Here is a 20,311-nt window from a genome sequence, read left to right on the forward strand (position 1 = left end):
CCACTGCCAACACAGAGATCTTTCTTCTGAGCTAGCAATTTATTTAGAGTAGAAGCATATGAGTAGTCAAAAATCTCCCACCAACAGGCCTTCTCTATATATAAACTGTACGGAGACCTATCAATTGCTCATCTAGTTCTATACCAAAACTGCTATTTCTTTAGTGCAGAGATCTTCTTGGAACTTTAGAGGTTAACTTTAGAAGAGTAACTGTGTAAAGAAAAATGTTAATATAATCGCAATCATTTAAATATACAGTAGTATTTCAGGAATATGACTTCTGGATTTGGTATTTCCATTGCACAATAACTAATTAATTGCTTTTTCCTTTAAAAGGCAAACAGCATTGGCAGCATAACAATTATTTAACTCTTAGGAACCTTTCATGATTCATTGTACAGAACCTATTATAAGATGGCTGCAAAAATACACTGTAAGAAATTTAATGAGAAGACAATTACACTCTCACAATTTCAAATTATTGTGAGTTACACAAATCATGAAGAAGAGCAGTTGCCTTTTCCCAAGACCCTAACAACACAAAAAATTCAGCAGAAAATGCTAAACTATGAAATACTAATTATAAAAAGCAAGAAAACTGTAAAGTGGCACACACAAAACCATGCTTAACTACTTACATGTAGGACCCAGCCCTGGATATACTAAAACTGTGATTCTATAATGATGTGTCTTACACACTTGAAATTTTTACCTTCCTTTTAAAACTTTTACTCAACCTTCCAGCTTTCTGCTAATCTCTTCCTCAGAAATTCATACATAGCATAATTATCTCAGAGTACTAAGTGATAGTTTATAGGAATACCATTTAAATAAGTTACCCACCTTCACAAACCAAGAGTGATAAAGCCTGTCCCAGAGCTCCAGCACTTGTTTCTCAATCACAGCAGTGTTATTTACTTTTTCTCCTAAAATCTTATGGAGCTAAAACACATAAAAATCTTTTATTATACAGAACAGAACAAAGCAAGAATCCACTGACGAATTTCAAGCTTGATGAATAACTTAAGAGTGTCTGTAAAAGCACAATTCAAACCCAAGTTATCAGAAACATTAGTATCAGTATGAAATTCACACTTCATTAAAAATGGTTCACAACACAGAGACTTTCTTAAAAAACATTCTGCTGCACTAAAGATCTTTCTGCACTGAAAAACAAATGCTGTCGCTGAAATCCAAAACCATTGATCATATCTTTAGAGTAAATATTTCAAATAATTTGAGATCTGTGCAAGATATCAAATATATAAATAAGAATCTTGGCAAATTCTTCTGAAGAAAGTTAGCTTAACTATACAAATTATGATTTAAAAGATGTCCAGTGTACCACACCCAGCCCACACAGAAATTAGGGAAGAGGGAGGAGCAGTGGTCGCAATAAAAGCCTACACTGTCTATAATAGGACAGCTAAAGCCAGTTCAAAAAAAATTACTCAATTTCATTTGATGCATTTTCACTGGGAATCATTAGAATTATGACAGATTGTTCAGTTCTTAAAAAGAAATTGTCCTCTGAACAGAAGAGACTACTGAAATCACTCCCACTCTTCCTTCAAAAGTCCCAAATCAGAGTGGAAAGAATAGATCTATCAACAAAATGGTTAAATATGTGGAAAAGAACTACTGATAAATGTACTTTTATTTCATGTAACCTTTATGAAATACAAGAAATTAAACAGAAAACCGAAGAACTGTAGCTTTTGGACAGCTCACTCTTACCTTGTGTGTGATCCACTCTCGGCCATACTGGTACACGTTGTTGGCTGCAGAATTGAGTGCCTTCTGAATGACCTGGGCTTCTGGGAGCCAGCTGGGGGGGGTTTAAAGAGGGAAAACAGAGTTAACTGCTATATACTATACCCACTTCATTACACCCAAAACATACTGCAAATTAACATTCTGAAACAACAAATCACTATGGTTAAATACATAAAAAGTTTTTACAACTTTAATGTTTCCTTCTACATATCAAGGAATAGATTTTCCCATAAGCAAAGCAAAATTAAATCTAGGGCACGTCATTGCATTTAAAATTATCCAAGGTTCCTGAAACCTTAATTAAATTGATATCTCAACTTTTTCAAGAGATCTGCTCTTCAATCTGTATATGCCCTCACCAAACCACCTGCTTGTGAATTTCTTCAGGGACTCACAGCACTTTCAAGCAATGTACCCTACTGAGTTGCCAGCATTCCACCACTTGTGAATACAGGGCACACAACCTCTGCTTTGACTTTCTTTTTACATCTTAATTCAATGCCACTTGTTGGAGCCCTTCCAAAACAAAATGAAAACATTCAGGAGATAGAACTGCTGTATTTGTTCACCTGACTGCAGATCAACATGGACACTCTTCTCTCTGCATAACTCTTCAGAAATGTTCTGGATTGGAATTCCAAGATACTTCACTCACTCACCTCTAAACACAATATGAGCATCAAGCTCTGAAAGCTGGTGAAGTTGCACGGATTTGGCAAGAGGTGTTCTTACTCTTAATAAACTAAAATATAGTGTAATGGATACTTCAAATTTGGATGCAAACACTGGAAGCAAAAAGTTATGCTGGAATTCAAATTACTTAAATGGTACTCCGGTAGTTTGATTACATAAATAAGCTTCTGATAGTCAAATTTCTATCTTCATTAGGGCCACTTACTTCCATCTCACAGCAAAATAGAAAGGCCAAACAAAACAAGAGACATCATGAAGGAATAAACCCAAGTGCTTCAAGTGCTTTCTGTTCTCATGATTGTGATTACTATAGTAGTGCTAAAGCATGCATTACTACAGTGGTTATTAACTACATCTTTCTAGTTCTGTTTTTGAAAAATTGTTTTGCTCTTATAACACAGCATCTGCTTTCTTTCAAGCTTCTTAAATCACCAACACTTTCATTTAGAATGTGGCTGTTAAAGAGTCAACCATTCTTATTCCAGAAAGATCTTTTTTTGGTGGCATTAAATTGGTATCTCTCATTTGCCCAATATTTGTTTAGCTAAAGCAGAATGAAAGCCACTTGGAACACGCCCCCCCTTAAAATCATACTTATCAGCCTCACCTATTCCCCCCTCTGATGTTCATGCAATGACTCCTTTTCTCACCAGTGTGCCCACATTTTTTTCTAGATGCATTTCTGTCAAAATCTTCTCTCTCCCTTACTACTTGTCCTGATGCTTATGTTAGTCATTACACAACCTAACCTTAAAAACTTTCCACTGTGCTCACTATACACAACTGCTCTTAACAGCAATGGCCCTGCCCCAACTGATTCACACCAAACTCCCCCACCCACCATTCTTTCCACCCTTGAACTCTTCTTCGGTTCACTCCAGGAAAAATGTCTTCAACTCCTATTCCTTCAAATGCACTCCACATCCATCTCTCTACATTTAAAAATTCATTTAGCTCTATCTTGAAACTTTCTAGAGAGAGCATTCTTTGCCAGCACTTTTCTTTCATAGGAAAAAGGGAAAAAACCCAGATCTCTTTATTCTCTGCACTACATAAGTTTCTTCTCCACAACTGTAGCTAGAAAAGCTCATACAGCTGTCCTTCACCATCAAATCCACCCAGTCCTCAAATGACATACCACACTGACAGTCCTCCAAAGTGATGCATAAACATCCCTGCTGTCTGACAGTTTAGCTTTTACACCTGCCGGTGAGAGACAGCCACATTTCTGTACACCTAGGGGATTTTTTAAATTAAAAACTACGCATAAGAGCACCTGGAAGCTTGTTCATCCACCCTACACTATTCACTTAACTTCAGCATTCTTACTTTGCCCATTCTGGGTGACTGGCTACTGTCTCATTGATCAAGCTGCTCGTGACTTGAATCATGTGAACGCTCTCTTGATGTACCTAAATTAAAGAGAGAGAGGAGAAATGTTATGCAATGCAAACTACAACTCTTCCTACATTCAGAAAGACTTTTCTTTGGGGGGGAGGGGGGAGTGGTATTGGGAGGAGAAGGGTGGGGTGGCAGGGGAAAGGTGAGAAGGCGGCAGTGACCAGTTTGTACATTTAAAAAATAACTCTTCCAATGTAAATGATTCACTCTGAAGAAAGAAGTTAAAATAACCCAAGAAACACCTAGTCAATATAATAATAAATTCTGGTCACTAGTAATAGCAAATGGAAATTTAAACCTTATCACATCAGTCGAAAAATTCAACAATAACAGTAGCACTGTCAAGCGAAGCACTAAAATACAAAGCAGAGTTTCAGATACACCTTTTTAAGCCATGGATCAAAGAAGTCTAAAAATTAATAAATACTTAGCTCTAACATGACCAGCTCTGTTAAGAAGTGCCTGACCAAATAAATTCTTCAGCAAGAATGATTAAATACACCTTTTATAAATATCTTAATAGTCCTTTTATGAATATAAGGGAGCTTTAGGCAGGAATGTTTGCCCAACTTCTAAAGTCCTCAATTTTAGGTACTCAACATTACATATGTCTACATTTTGGAAAAAAAAAGGTTGACATCAGAACCCATTGATCTTAGTTCTGTAACTGTATTCAAGTCAAACATTCAATCTCCACTGACCGTTTCAAGTACGAATACAGTTCCATTAAGGAAAAGGGAAAAAAGTACATGAGTGACCTCTTCTGGTGAGCAAAGCAAATCCCACCCAAACTCAACCGTAGACCAAAAATCAATTTCAGAGAACACGTGATCATGAATCTCAGTACATTTATCTCAGAAAAGTATACCATGAGGTTATTACAGGCAATTACACAAACCAATTGACAAACACATCCTTAATTATCTTGCAAATGTTTCTGATGTGAGGTAAATTAAAGAGAAAAAATTCTAAGTGGTTCTTCTGTTGACAAGGAAAGTGTCAAGAGGATGCAAAACAAATCTGTTCCTGTAATACATAAGCTATTAAATCTTCTACTAGAATAAATTTTGTATTTCCAAATGTCTGTATATTAGCCTTGTCATACAGGTAAAAACCACAGAAATGCAAAGAAATATAAATATTTCGATTTTGATATATTTTTGTATATTGTGTAGTCTTTGAATAGTGACAAGTTCAACTACAGAGCAATTAGTTCCTAAACATTAAGAAAAATTCTTTAAGCTATACAATCTCATAACAGTAACCTTCATTAGCAACAAAAGTGAGCTCTATGATTATATTTGTTCGCACACTATACCTTTGCAGTAAGGAGAAGAGCTAGCAGAAGGGTTCCTATCACCAGCAAAAATATTATGAAAATGCTGATTATTTTATCTAGCATTTTCTCCAACCACACGATAATCTGTGCAGAAAAAAAAAAAAAGAAAATTATAGCACATAAATCAATCTTTATTGAAAGCAATGCTGCATGTTATGCGACAGTATTGTTATTTTTATTTACAATCACAGTACAAAATCAGGCTCTAATCAAACAGCACTTATGCCCAAGCTTGGAAATGAACAATTAACAAGCGATGTTAGCATGATTAAGGTCATGGTATGACATGTGATTTTGCAAAGAACATGTACACATTACCACACAACACGGCAAGCTCTCTGCAAAGCAAGCAATAACTCAACAATTACTTACTAGACCTAGAGAAGTACCTAAAGAAGACAGTCATGTCAACTAGAACCCAGAAAATTATCTTTGTTTCTTGTCCTTCAGTAACTTGGAAACTTACAGATACTTGTCTGCACAGGACTTCAGTGCTACCAAGACATACTTTAAAGAATAACTAAAATTCAAGGATTTGAATAGCTAAGAACAATCTAAATTACAAACGAGGTATTTTTTCAAGTAATAAAATTTTTAAAGCTGCCTCATCACCTTCTGAACTGCAATGGGACAGGTGGGGTTCTACATTATTGAGTATCAGGCCAATTATTCAGCACCAACTATTTCTATCCACTTCCAGTCTCAGGAGGATGCTCAGCATTAAGCATGCATCAGCTAAACTCACTGATACAGGGAACAGGCATGTTTGTTGTTCTGTCAGTTTACAAAAAGGCCCATTCTATACATGTCCATAAGCAAATGGCGATACCACATTTGAGTAGAGAAATTCTGATAGTGTCCTTCAAAACAATGAAACTGCTCAGTCACACAACTTTGCAGAGCGCTCTGGAACAGTGCAAGCTGAGCTTCATCTCATACACAAATTGACTGTTTACATAAAAAGCTGTGAAAGCACATGCAAGCATGACCAAATACATTTTTCTAGCTCCTATGGTTCAAATACCAAGTCTATTTCTACTCCATTTAGCATTACTACAGGAAAAAGCAATAGCACAATGGTAAAATTTCTGATTTACAAGAACTCAGGTCAAAGCCAATGTGTAGTAAGCCAAAGTACTTTCGAGTACAAGTTATATATCCAATGATTAAGTTGGCAATTATTTAGTTAGAGATCTTATAAAACTACTAATATGCATGCTAATGGTTTACATTAGTTCTTTCTTCATTATTTATCCTATCCTTACACATGAAATTGACCCTGGAACAACGAACTTCTCAGACTGCTTGAATTGGTCAACACTGAAGTTAGATCTCCTATTTGAAAAAAGTAAGGATTTTTTTTTGTGTTTACTGGATGTCTTCATCTGATAGCACCTGAGCAGTTTATGTACATCATGTAATTATCTTTAAACTTCAAGTTTCTACAACCAGCCCCTTGCCTTATCTAAATTAACACAAGTACTTGTAACAAAGTCTGCACTACATTAAGAACTTCAGAAAGGAATTCAGAAATCTCAGTGCTTCAGAAATGAACTCAGAGAGTGTGAAAAATCTTTTCTCTTAGGTATTTTTAACCTAAGTTTGGTTTTCAGCATTGCTACAATATTTCAGCCATCAGAAATGCATTGCCAGTGCTGGAGGGAGGTGACCTGCCTGCAGTGGTACCACAGCTCTCTGAAAAACTTTGAAAAGCCCCTACATAGGGCATATATATGCTGTGTATATATATATTGAGGTTACCTTTTTGGAAATAAGACTGAAATGAGATTTGCTGTGTCCTTCCAACACTCATGTACATCTAATGATTACACAAGAGAAGCAAGAAATAAAAGTCCTTGTTTCAAAGGACAGAAATAAAAAACATCACCAAGAAAACACCACTGGATAGACAGGGGAAGAAAACTTTATAGCATGGACTTCAAAATGAAGCAATTAAAAATTAAAGCTGCCCTTGTCATTTCAGACAAAGTTGAAACTATTTACTAAGTCAGAGTTAAAAGAAATCGAGTAGTCTTACAAACATCACCTTAATCAGATTCACTAAACCCATGTAAACGGAAGTTCTGTCTGAGATTTCCAAAAAGGCTAGGTTCAATTATTGCGTGAGGGGTATCCAATAGGTGAAATCTCAGTGGATCTGAGGCTGAATACTTCAGATGTTTTGCCATGTAGCAACTAGTGGAAGGTCAAGCTCTGAAACACCAGGATGAGGACTCTCTCCAAGATGGCACATGACAGACAATAGATCTTATCTTCCCTGGACAGTCATACTGAGGGTTCAGACGTGCCTGGCCTGCCATTAAGGTGCAGCCACAGCACATGTAAATCCTGGATTACCTTTAATCTAGTTAGTAAAGTCATGGCAGCACTGATGATGTACTGGTACCAGCAGCAGTCTCAGCCATGAACACCCACCTTATCTCTATTTACTGGGGGAGGGAGTCCAAGGAAGCCTGATGAAAGCCAGCTTTGGCAAGCCTATAGGTGCTGCAATTACATCTCTCAACACAGACTTAAGGGGATCCAAGTTATCTAAGTGGTACAGACACATCACAGTAGAAGACTGTGGATTGGACTGACTTTCATACAAATAAAAGCAGATGGACAACATTCACTTAAGGCTATATTTACTTTTTTGTTTTTCCTTCTGTTAAGACATACTTCCCTCCCCTACATTAACCCACAACACTTCCTTAGCAATCCCTCACCTTTTCACACTCATGTTAAATAATGCATAGGTGCAGGTAAGCTACTCACTGCAGGAAGCTGCACTGCTACATGTCTGTGTGGTTGCACTTAATACTGAATCAGGTCCAGACTTCACTCTTACCCCAACCCTGCCAGATCTCCCTTTACACTCTTCCCGTAAACCATGGGCATGCACACAGAGACAAACATGGACTGACTAAACACACTCATTAGCCCGAGGTCATGAAGTTTTATATTCAGTTCCAAGCAACTAATCTAAAGGTTAGTCAACAGCGGAAAGCTGAGGCTGCCGCAGTATCTGAGATTATGCAAAGGTAAAGGAAAGCCAGGCTCCAGAGCTACAGAAGGTCACACTTGTAAAACCAAATGTTACTGATTTGTGACAGGTTGCTCACAAAACACTATAATTGTCACAGTTTTGAAAAGAGAGATTATCAAGGTTTTTATTTTAATTTAGCTCACTGTAGAATTTTTTTTTAGGATTCAGTTACATTCTATTAGAAAGCTCCTCAATAATTTGCAAGTACTATCTCTTTCAACTTTTTGATGAAGGCACAAACCATGACATTAAGCTGTAACAGAACCACAGTCCATACTTAAAAATCAGAAATCCTACACTCTAGACAGGTTGTTCATGTTATGCAGTATGATACATCATCTATGAATTCATATTTACAGGTTTCATACTGCATAGTCTTCAGGCCAGTAGTTTTTCTAGTGTGTTTAATTTACTACATTACCCAAATAGTGAAGCACACCTAGGCATCTACTTCAGTTTTGATTAAATCTACAGAAGATGACCAACATAGACTTTTATTTTTTTTCTGTAAACAGCTCCGCTATTTATGATGGTATTTTTCCAAGACATTCCTTAGACTTCTCATTTCCCTTTAGTTAGCTAACATTTGAAGATACCACCTCATTAATATCATCTGCAGAGAATAAGGGGAAGTCTGTAACCAGACTTAACCATCTTAAAGTTATGCTGAAATGAGCCAGCTGAGTAGCTAAGCTAGAAAAGGTAGAGAACAGTCTGTGTGAGGTCTCAAGTCTACCTACACCAGTATCCCTCCAAAAGCAGCAGCAGAATTTAGCAATTCCTTCTAAGGACTCCTGACATTGACAATGTTATTAAGAACAAATTACGCCACCCTGACTGAAACTATTCTATATTTTAGGCTACATATACCACAAACAGGAATAAAAAAGCCAAGGTTTATCACCAGGAGTCATAATCAACCATCATTTCAAAGTCTGCCTTAACAATATGATTTTTAATTTCCTGATGGATTATCAGAAAGTTATCTCTGTGGTTTCTAAAGTACTTCCCTTCAAAGACAGGCAGAAAGGAGAAAGACACAAAAAGAATCACCTTTTAACTGCAACTAGTGTTCTGCCTCTGTTAGAGTGTGACTTTTAATTTAAAAAAAAAATCACTGAAACACTACACACAACAAAATGAACCCCCTGGTTGCACTTTTTTCCCACTTTTTAAAAAAATCTTGATTATAATATTATTACTGTGTGTTCATGCAGAGAAGTCAACACTGTATGTAATACTATAGGACTTTCAGGATTTCTACTGTAAACTTTCTCAGATTTCTACTATGAAACTGTAATGTAAACCAAAGTAGTTTTCAAAGATAATTCCAAGGAACTAAAAAACCACCCTGTTAAGAAACTATATCCACAGGGTTTTACCAAATAATGCAAATTTCTAAACTAAAAATAAAATCCAGACATTTTAGCATTTAAAGCTATTACAGTTCAATTGTTTTTGCAAGCTACCAGTATTAAGGGAAAAAATGATTATCTACTCATATGAATTTTCAACAAAAATGACAAATTCTTAACCAGAAAAAAAGCAGTTAAGACTAAACTTTCTCTTGAGGCTCATCAAACTCATCTCTTCATCTGAACTCTGCTAATCAACCAGTATCTAATAAAAAAAATTCATGACAGGCTATAGTTGCACATATTTACTAACCACCAGCCATTCACATAAGATAAACATGTCAAAGTTGGGAAATAAAAATGTAATTTTTAAACAGGAGAAATACAGTCAAGGGCAAAAGAACATTAAAAATGCCCCTCTTCATGGACAATTATAACTGAATCATGGAAACATATTACACACTTTAAAAAGCCACACAAAAGGAAAAAAATATTTTAGCTATATCTACTACTTAGTTGGTTTGGTTTTTAACTAGCCTTTTTCTTCTCTTCAGACTTGTTAAGATTCAGCAGTTCTGAGGCCATGCAAAGTCCCATTCTGTGTGTATTCACTCCTGGTATACTACATACTATGCCTGTGTACACAGGCAAGTTTGGCACTTCAAAAGTAAAAGATTGACAGCACTCAGTGACACCAGTCCATGCACTATTTGCAAACACTTACAGCTTTAGAACTGAGCTTCACACCCTCACCACTCCCCTGATAATTCAGTCAACTGACGCTCTCTCTGAGCAGAGAACAGCTCTCCAGACTGGGAGAGAACTGGCTTTGTTAGGTGCACAAGTGGGGACCAGGTGGAGATCAACTATTTTTACACTGAAGTGTCCCTAAATCACTTTACCCCTTGAAAGGCTAATGCAATACTCTGCTGTGCTAAACATTTAACTATGTGCATTCACTGGAGTAGAAGAGATCAGATGGAATTACATGACCTTCAGTAGCTTATACCAAGAGCTGGAAAAGAGGCATTTGAGAGAGAAATCTGTATGAAGCAAGGCATGTTAAGGAGTGTTCATGCTGCAAAATAAAAAAAAAAAAAAAATTATAAAAAAATCAAACTCCCCATAACCACAGAATCCATTAGTTGGAGTCACATTTTTTCTGTTTATTTACCTTCTTATTAAGCCAGTGCCACAGCTTGTCAGTGGCAGGGGGAGATGGAAGAAAAGGGAAAAAAAAACACAACACAGTGGAAAATTATTGAAAAATGCAGTAGTAGGGGAAAAAAGCAATGAGAGGCAGGCAAAGTCATCCACAGAATGAAAATGAAATTGTTCTAGACACAAAGGTAAATTGCAATAGGAAGAAAAGACCATAACAAATTCTAATGCAAGAACCTGGGTTTTACTATTAACATGCACTTTCGAAACAAAGAGAGATATAACAAATATGAACAACTTTAATGGTATTAACAGAGCTATCAGCACAATCTGGGCAATTCAGTTTAATTATACTGAGTGCTACCATCACATTTCAGAGCAAGACTTGTACTCTGAGAAGGGCATTTCAGCAAAACACCGAATCTTAACATGAGGTACTTAATTTATGGTATTAATACTACCATTCAGTCATTCAAATACTCCCATTCTACGCATTTCAAAACATTCCTATTATGTCAATAACTATTGAACAGATTTCATATGTTTTTTTGGTACCACATTCATATTAAATCATTAATATTCAATTGCACAACATCAAATACATCATTAACCCTGATATACAAACAACAGCAAATTGTAGATCATATAAATGCAGATTTAATGTAATTCTCCTTGCACTTCCCAATAGACAATTTCTCCTTAGGCACTCAATTCATCTTTCTTTACTGATGCTTGTCCACATGCTAAAGCATACCTGTTTCAGGACTTAGTTTACACCAGACTGTACTCTTAATTCTAACCATTACTAATGAATTAGTAGTGTAATCACAACAGTGAAGAGCTTTAATGTTGTTATTCATCTGTGTTAGAGATTAAGATCACGTAAATGAAGTTTATTTCTCCCTGGAAACAAGACCATTGAATTGTCAGTAAATCTAGCTTCGTTGCTAGAAATTACATTAGCTCCCAGTGGAAACAACAGGTAAGAATATTTCAAATATATAAAAATCTCATAATTTTGATTAAGTTAGAAGCAGATTTACAAAGAAACATGAACATTAGGAAACATGAAAATAAAATGTCACAAAGCACCCACATCTATTAGCTTTTGCTACTCATGGAAAAAGTCACAGTCAAAGAAATCAATTACAAAGCTTCAAAAGCCTCAAACTGACACTGTAGAATTTGTTTCTACTTTACCTCTTCACCTATGGAATAATTTATCTGTAAAAAAGGTAAAGTTGTTTTTTGATTCAATTACACACTTTTAACTTTACTCCTGCACTATAAAACCTACTATTTGTAGATGAGGTTCATTTTGGAAAAAACACAGATCTCATGGCTGTATTGCTCCACTTTGTGATTCCATACAAAACACAACAAAAGAGCCCTAAGATTTCAGCAGAATGTGAAAGAAGTCTTTGGTATTTTTCTATAATTTCAGCCTCTGGGAATTGGATGATAAATACAGTAATTAGGAAACAACATTATATGCCCAAAGTAACAATATTGTTGTTAATGTTTAAGACAATACCTGGGAGGCTCTACCTGCCTACCAGCTTACCAATACTGATGTTTAAGTAATTCTACAAATGTAATCAACCAATTTGAAAAGAGGTTAAAGCTTAATTCCATGTTCAAGTCATCCAAAATTACTAAGTCTACTGCCACTTTTCCAGTATTTTATTGGAAAATTATTCATGTAAGATCTTACGAGTCTATCAAAGAATTTTCTATAATAATATAAGTACTAGCAGAGACTGTCCTTGCTTTCAGTGCTTGGTTAGACTATGTGCTGAACTTGGTAACAGAAGAAATAGAAGTTGATTTTATCCAAAATCCAAACAATCTAAACAATCCACATATAAAATTCTAGTGCACTATACCTAGAAAAAGCATGTAAAATCATGATGTACATGATTCACTCAAGTACATCAGAAAGCATGTATGTAAAATATTACTACATTGCAACCAGTAAAAGTCTAGTGCATGCAGCTGAGCCACTGCCAATGCTGCTAAACTCCCTCATAAACTCTATAATCAAACCACAGTCATCATATTGTAAAACAACACCCTTCTTTAAATTAAAAAAAAAAAATCAGTAAATTATTAACTCCCTGCTGTTGATAAGGACACACATGACATCTATTAAGTTTGGGATGGTTCAGTGGCTGACAACAGAAACCTCCCTACTCTCTCCTCCAGGAAGTCTCTTACATCTGAACTGCCGTCTGTTGACTCTGCACGAGGCAAATGCACAGCCATGGTCTAAAGAAGATAGTCATGACATCCTATTTTCATAGTCCATATTTAAAGGAGACACATTCAGACAGAGACTGACCTGCCTAAAAAAATCAATAAAATACAATGCCCTTTTTTTTCCCTTGACCAGAGTTTCTCTTCATTTCAAATTTCTCTTCACTTCCAGGATAACCAGGGGGAAATGAGAATTGTGAAAGAAGAGAAGCAGTTTTTTTCTTAATGGCTTTGTTTAAAAAAACAGATATAATCAGTAAAGCTCAGATTTGCATGTATGAGCAGTACTCACCCATTTCTCACAATGGGTTATTTTCCAGATTATCTACACTAGTCTCCTAAAATTTGTTTTGGAAAAAGACATGCCACTCTAAGATATGTTTCGCATTCTCACTACGTTTCACTCAAATCTGGAACTATATCCTAAATGGGCATACCGTATTTGCCAGCTCAAGTAGTATCACTAAGTATTTGTGACAAACAGACCTTGTCAATGGCTTGTTGTACTTAGCTAAGTCTCAATACATCCTGAAACATTCAGTTTCCAATTAACTTAGTATACCAACAAAAAACCAAACCAAACAAAAACCCTAAGCAGATCCAGCTCCTATGAAAATAAACTAAAAACAAAACATTAAAAATTAAACTTCTAATTGCAAAGGAAAGGATCCCTCGGTCTTGGTTCCTCACACAGATCCATAAAAGGTAAGCTGTAACAATTTACTCCCCAGATTTCTATTGTGTGTTTGCGTATTTTTTACTTCCTCTTCAACATTGCCTACTGAAGCCAAAACATTTGGTAATACAACTTAAAAATTTTTGCAGGGATGTAATTTTTACTCCTCTTGATTCCCAGTCCCTACAGAAAATGTAACTGCCAACAATCTGTGGTACTGCATCCGTAATTCTCAGATACCATGCCTCCACCATCCCACAATACACAGAATAAGCACAGCCAGTAGAACTTAAAAGATATGGAAGTATTAGTGCGATAAGCATTAGAAGGCTACACATAATCCCAGCCACCCATGATAAATGCAGGCTGAAACAGAATTAGAATAGGCACAAATGAGGACAAAAGAATCATGCAGATTATCAAGTGCCCTTCTTGTAATGTCTGGGAAAGCTTAAACTGCTTCAATACGCAGAGCACAGACTCAGGAGGAATACAGCTGTCATATAAAAAATGGAGCAGTGAAGAGAGATGGGGAAATGAGTTAGCCAACATTGTTCTTTTGCTTAGACAAAAACGTGTAAATAAACTGACCTTAAGTACATTTAAGCTGAAGACTGAGAGGTTCTGCTGCACATTAAAGCCCTACCTTCTTTAAGGAGAAAAGACTTGCTGGAATTAGGAAGTATACTGTATCATACGGTTACACAATACAAGGATACCAAACTGGACAATGCATGAAACCACAATACATTCGACATTGTATCTAGAGAGTCTTCTTACTTACAGAACATAATCTTTTTATAAAAAGCTTTGTATAATCTAAGCTTTTAGCCCCGTGTTAGTAATTTTCATTACCTTTGGAAAATTGCTTTATTGTGTTTATAGCTGTATTTTGAAAGGCTTTTCCTTTTTCAAATTCTTCCTTAATAGACCTTGTGAAATTACTAATTTTTTCCTAGAGCCATTTTAATGCTTCTGTTGACCTTAGTCATCCATTCACCCATGAGATCCAGGCTCAAGCTCCTCCTTCTCCTGTAGGATCTCAGAGCTGTAAACTACAAGACCAATCTGCCAAGGCACAAATACTCTGACAAACGTACTTACAGGGTTCAGCTCTTCAGTTATACAAGTCCTAAGATAAATGTTTCTTCCAGAGCAGAGAATACTTCAACAACACAGCTACAGAAAGCACATTCTTAGACAGTGCCATAGCTATTACAAATAAACTATCTGTTTATGTGAAAACTTACAACCCTTAATGAAAGAAACTTCATAAATTTTCTGAAGCTTTCCAACTATACAATTTGCAATGCAAATGTAGGTATATTTTGCATGGGGAAGAAGGGAAGGGAACACAGAAGCCTTATTCTGTGGCATTTCCCAAATACTTTACTTCACATATTTCTTCACTTACAGAGGAAAGACTCATTTCTGTACCATCATACTACTGTGTGCAACAGCTTTGTTCCACAGAGTACAGACATATGTCTGAACTAACTTGGACCCTACTTACCAAAAACAATCGTCTGCTTTTTCATTAAATCTTCATGTAAGAAGTAGGAACATCTTGTCCTTCAGACTAAGGCTTATCAGGTTTAAATTCAAAATCTTTGTAGCCAGGTAAGTTGATTAAACCATGAGAACTTTGCCTTACTCAGATAAGGAATTTTATAAAGCTCATTCAACATTTTAAAAGTGAGTTCCATCAAGGTTTGCATGCAACCATTTAACAAATTTAAATGTGCACTTAAGTGTGAATAGTGATAAAGAGACACAATTTAAAATGCACCATAAAACAGATAGAGTTTTACATGACAGACATATCTATTACTGACAGACATTTACTTTAGAATTAAAGCATCTCAGAATATGGTGAATACAGAATAAAACAAACTTTCAAGTTGCTTAAGGAAGTAAGAAGAAATACCTTACTGTCAAGCTTTAGCATAACACTTCCAAGTCCTCTGATGGGCCGTGGAGCAAGAGCTTCCTGACGTTCCTTCACAAAATTTTCAACAAGTTGCCACCAACTTTTGCAGTGATTTGCCATGAAGTTCAAAACTCCAAAATGAACCACAAGTTTTTTAAGTGCCCAAACTGCAATCACAAGAAGGAAAATTAGGTATCAGAGATTTCAGAGAAGCACCACAAGACTACTTATCCTCTTCTGGAAGACTGGCGAAAAAGAAAGGAAAAGACTCTTGAGTTCCATCTCCCATTAAAAACTTCTGGAATTTTCCAATATTTTTAGTACTCATCTCCTCACTGGCTTTGCATCTGTGCTTATCCACACGGAACTTAGATGACAGCACAAAGAAAGTGACTGCACACTACCCAATAATGCAGCTAACAGAATTGAGCAAGGCCTGGGATAAGAAGGTGCCACTCTGATTCTAGTACAGTGGATTTCATACAAATTCACACACAAATGACTCCACATAAAGTACCACAAATAGAACCTAACTGCACTTTACATATGAAAGAAAATTTTCAGCCTAAATTTTTAAGCTTTAAGCCTTCTAAGTTGTTAAAGTACACCCTTCCTTCAAGAACTGACACCACATCATGTAGAACTGCACAGCAAAGAAGCATCCATTTAAATCTTCTTTTGAAATATTACTGATAGATTTTGCTTTCAAACATTAAAAAAGCTATTTGAGATTAGCATTTTATCTTGGCAACGCGGGATACTGAACTTCCTATCACTGCATGTAACCTTACATTTAATAATTTTTTATTGTGGCTGTTCTCCAAACCAGATTCATGGCTTACTGCTGCACATGAGCTCCACAACAGTTGCCTGTACACCACTTAATCATCAAAAATTCACATCATGTTTCTACTTGGAGACGTGTAAAATGGCATACATAGCCAAAAAGGTTAACTTTTACTGCCTACAGGGCATTTATCCAAGTTCCACAAGAGCCTATTCTCTGCAAGCCACACGTGTAATAGTTCATGTTCTTGTTTTGGAGAGCCAGTGCAACGATTTGCTGACATTTAGTTCACTTACCGTCTGGCACCACCATGTGGCACATAAGGGATTAATGCTCTTGAAGAAACAGAATAATCCAATAATTTCTCTAATAAAATGAGTGGCAAACATACAGAAAAGGAGAAAATACAGTGCAAGTGCCAGCACTGAACTTAAAGGCTGAAGTTTTGTATGATGAAATGCAGCTTATGGTTCCAACAAAAACTGCTGCTCAGCAAAGCCAGTTTGCTTGCAGGCAAAGGCAGGCTTGCACTTTACACAGTGAACAACATATCTCAAATGGCTTTCTAATCTTTCACTATTATTTAAGAACAAGTGTTTACAGAGTATCTTCTAAAATAAATGACTGTGCACGCATTGCAAAGGAGGTGCTACAATCAAACAGCTGTAATTATATTAAGTCAAAAAAAGAGAGGAAAAGCTAAAGGACTGTTATTAGAAAGCAGTGAGCGAAACAAGAAAAAGCCTGCATAATAACAAGTTCCAAACATCTGCAGGAAACTGAAGATTATCTGAAGACAATTAAAAAAAAAAAAAAAAAAAAAAAAAGGAGGATACAACAGAACAAGCAAGGAAGCAAATGAAAGATCTTATAAAGAGACAGTATCTGGATTTCTGGGCTCCACTCACTGAACAAAATGCTGCAAGTGCTCCACAATGTGGCTCATTGCTTAGCTTTTCAATTCATAGCAGTTCTTTCACCTTTTCATTTTACGGTATAATAATGGTATCATTTTCCCACCCTCTACACTAAGCAATTTTAAAAGACCATTTCATTCCAACTGAAGTACAAATGCATTCAAGGAAAAATGTTAATGATACCAAGATGTTGCTAATAATCTAAATGCTACTTTATATGAGTCCTCTTTACCAATGTAAGGAACTCTGATGAAATTAACACCTTTCTATTTAAGGTTTTGGGGAGGTTTGGGGGTTTTTTTACATACTAGAAGCATCCTCTTTACGGTCTCAGAAATACCTCAATTTATTATTACTCTCTTTAGACTTGAATCATTGCAAGGAAACTTGCTTTATTAGCCTTCCTATTTTCCTAGTATTTCTACTATTACCTCTCTTTTAGCCATGCAGATTATCATCACTCACCTTCTGACATTTAATGTAATCCACTGTTCTAAATTTGGCCCTGTTCATCATTATACTGCCTATGTGTAATATTTTTCCTGATGATTCAGTTGCATGCCATGAAAAAGCACTTCATGGCCCAGTGTCACTGCTAAGGCAACAAGTCACAAATACTCCCAAAAGTAATTTCTCTTTTGGCATGAGTTTATTGTTTGGGTACTTATTTTAGACCTAATGACTGCCAGAAGCAGTTTTCATCTGTTTCATTTATAGACGTACACTTTAATCTAGACTTGTGTGGCTCAAGCTTAAAACCCTTCACTGCTGTCTAACTGCAGAACTGCTGCTTCTCTTTTTCCTCACACATAGGTGTTTTTGTACAGTTTGACGTGACTTTTCAGTGAACTAGCTGCATAAACTCTGCTTCTAATAAGTCTAAAATTTATTTTCCGATTCCTTTTTCACCTGTGATTGCCATCTCCCATGGCACCCAGACACCAAAACTGGGAAGTTTCCTTCTGTAGTAACTATATTGGAATCAAACAAAGGTCAAACCCCTCTCTGCTCTTACCCTGCATTCAGCTATTTATATGTCTTGCCACCACATTACCCTTTGGCTGCTGCTACAGTGCCACAGCCAAAGGCACAGCTGCTCTTTTCTCCATGCCTCAGAGTTCACAGCCCTTCAGATCTGTATGACTCCAAGTCATAATTTCCAGATGGTTTACAGATCTCAAGGCTTTGGTAGCAGGGTGGCCTCTGGGGTGACCTTCTTGGGAAGAGACCAGAGGTTTCCTTATGCCAGACACAGTTCCAAGCAGCTCCACAACAAATCCATCACTAGGCAAAGCTGAGCCCATTAGGCATGGGTGTGGTGCTTCCGTGGACAAGTATCTAAGCGCAGAAACCCCCGGGCAGGGAGAAGAGGAAGGGACACAGCAAAAATGACTAGAGAGGGAAAAGGAACAGAAGGATGAAGAGAGGTAACCAAAAGACCAGGGAAGCAGAAGTGCTCTGCAGTGGAGCAAACACACCACTCAGAGGGACCATGACCTACAGAGGATCCATGCTGGAGCAGGTACACCTCTTGAAGGGACTGTGGCCTGGGGATAAGGAAAATCCCAAGATCATACCTCCCTAAAGGGAATGCAGCTCATAGATAAGCCCACATTAAAACACTGGAAGAATGATTAGTTTTGAGGGTATTTGGCCACTAGCTGGGGCCAACCCACCACACTTACTGAAAAACAAAATAGGTACCTCCAAGTGTTAAATGCCTTTCAAAATTATAAAAACTAGCATTTTAACTGAAGTTTAGAGAAAATCCAAGCAAACTAGAAAATTCACTTTGTTTACAGTAAGGAGATGGGAAGAAATACCTTCCAACTCACAGTAGCTCACACATACTCCTAGAGTTCCCATCTTCCCTTTTCACTCTCCCAAAAGAGTAGAGGAAAAAGTGGCATCCAGTTTTAAAATAATGTCTTTCAATAGCTATCATAACTACTCAAATTCTTGCCTGATAGACAGGAGAACAGATGCATGTAGATGTGAAGCAACAAAGCTAATTAATCTCAGAGCTAAAATTGGAACCAAATTTATCTCATGACTTGTCCACAGAGCTTAGCAACCCATTTTTTTTACAGAAATTAAAAGTTAACACGAGCTCTACTTCACTACTGAATAACATTCTAACACATTCTTCATTTATAGGTGCAAAAATACAGGAGAATTTACATGAGGAGGAAGAAAAACTAGCTGTCTAAACCAGAAGTATTTTTACTATGTAAGGTATGGCAGTATATTATTTTAGGTAACTACAATAGTCAATAGACAAAGCAATTGAACAGAGTTGTCCACTACATGGTAATAGACAGTGCACATCAATCCTCCTTTCTGAAGCTACAGTTCATCTTTCTAAACAAGACTTGAAAAAGTTCTCATTTAGAACTCATACAAGCCCTACAAGCCTTTCCTCTTATTTTTTTTAACATGATGCCAAACATTTGTAGTAATTTGATTATTACCTGCAAAAGGCACTGGCAACAGCTGCACAATCCAAAAATTTAGCCAGATCTGAACAATGACAATGGCCCACACAAGAGTAACAAAGTAAATATCACTAGTTTTCTTTTTTCTAAGAAAAGATCCAATCTCAGGTCTTTGTCTGTTTCCAGAAGATGTTGAAGAGGAGGAGCTGAAAGATGATGAAGCTCGTGGAGGTGGAGGCTGATCACCTTCTGCTGTTGCTCCTAAAACAAACACATGCAAACAAAGGGAAATTATCACATTAATATTCACCACAAAATAAAATATTTCCCTATTCCCAAATTACTTCCTTTTTTTTCTTTTTTTTTTCTTTTTTCTTTTTTTTTTCTTTTTTTTTTTTTTTTAAGGTGGGAATGAAGGAAGGGACAGCAGCAGAATGCTGGTTTTGTTGTTTGTTTTGTTTTGTTTTTTTTCTTTTAATTTCTCTAAAAGACTGAGGCAGCATTGGCACTGATCTGCATTTTGAAAAGCTAGAACA

The 20,311-nt window shown here is 36.5% G+C and overlaps 1 protein-coding gene across 1 annotated transcript in view; it reads right to left on the minus strand.

Annotated features, from left to right (window-relative positions):
* Positions 1-20,311, minus strand: part of TMEM245 (transmembrane protein 245) — a 73,700-nt gene that overhangs the window by 36,108 nt on the left and 17,281 nt on the right. The window contains exons 5-11 of the mRNA XM_066327167.1: positions 19,812-20,036; positions 15,634-15,803; positions 10,788-10,811; positions 5,189-5,293; positions 3,799-3,881; positions 1,738-1,828; positions 844-942 (exon numbers count right to left, since the gene is read on the minus strand). Coding sequence (XP_066183264.1) covers positions 844-942; positions 1,738-1,828; positions 3,799-3,881; positions 5,189-5,293; positions 10,788-10,811; positions 15,634-15,803; positions 19,812-20,036 — 797 coding nt within the window. The remainder of the gene's footprint in view (positions 1-843; positions 943-1,737; positions 1,829-3,798; positions 3,882-5,188; positions 5,294-10,787; positions 10,812-15,633; positions 15,804-19,811; positions 20,037-20,311) is intronic.

Source organism: Sylvia atricapilla, chromosome 1 (genome assembly GCF_009819655.1).
Source record: "Sylvia atricapilla isolate bSylAtr1 chromosome 1, bSylAtr1.pri, whole genome shotgun sequence".
Lineage (NCBI taxonomy): Eukaryota > Metazoa > Chordata > Aves > Passeriformes > Sylviidae > Sylvia > Sylvia atricapilla.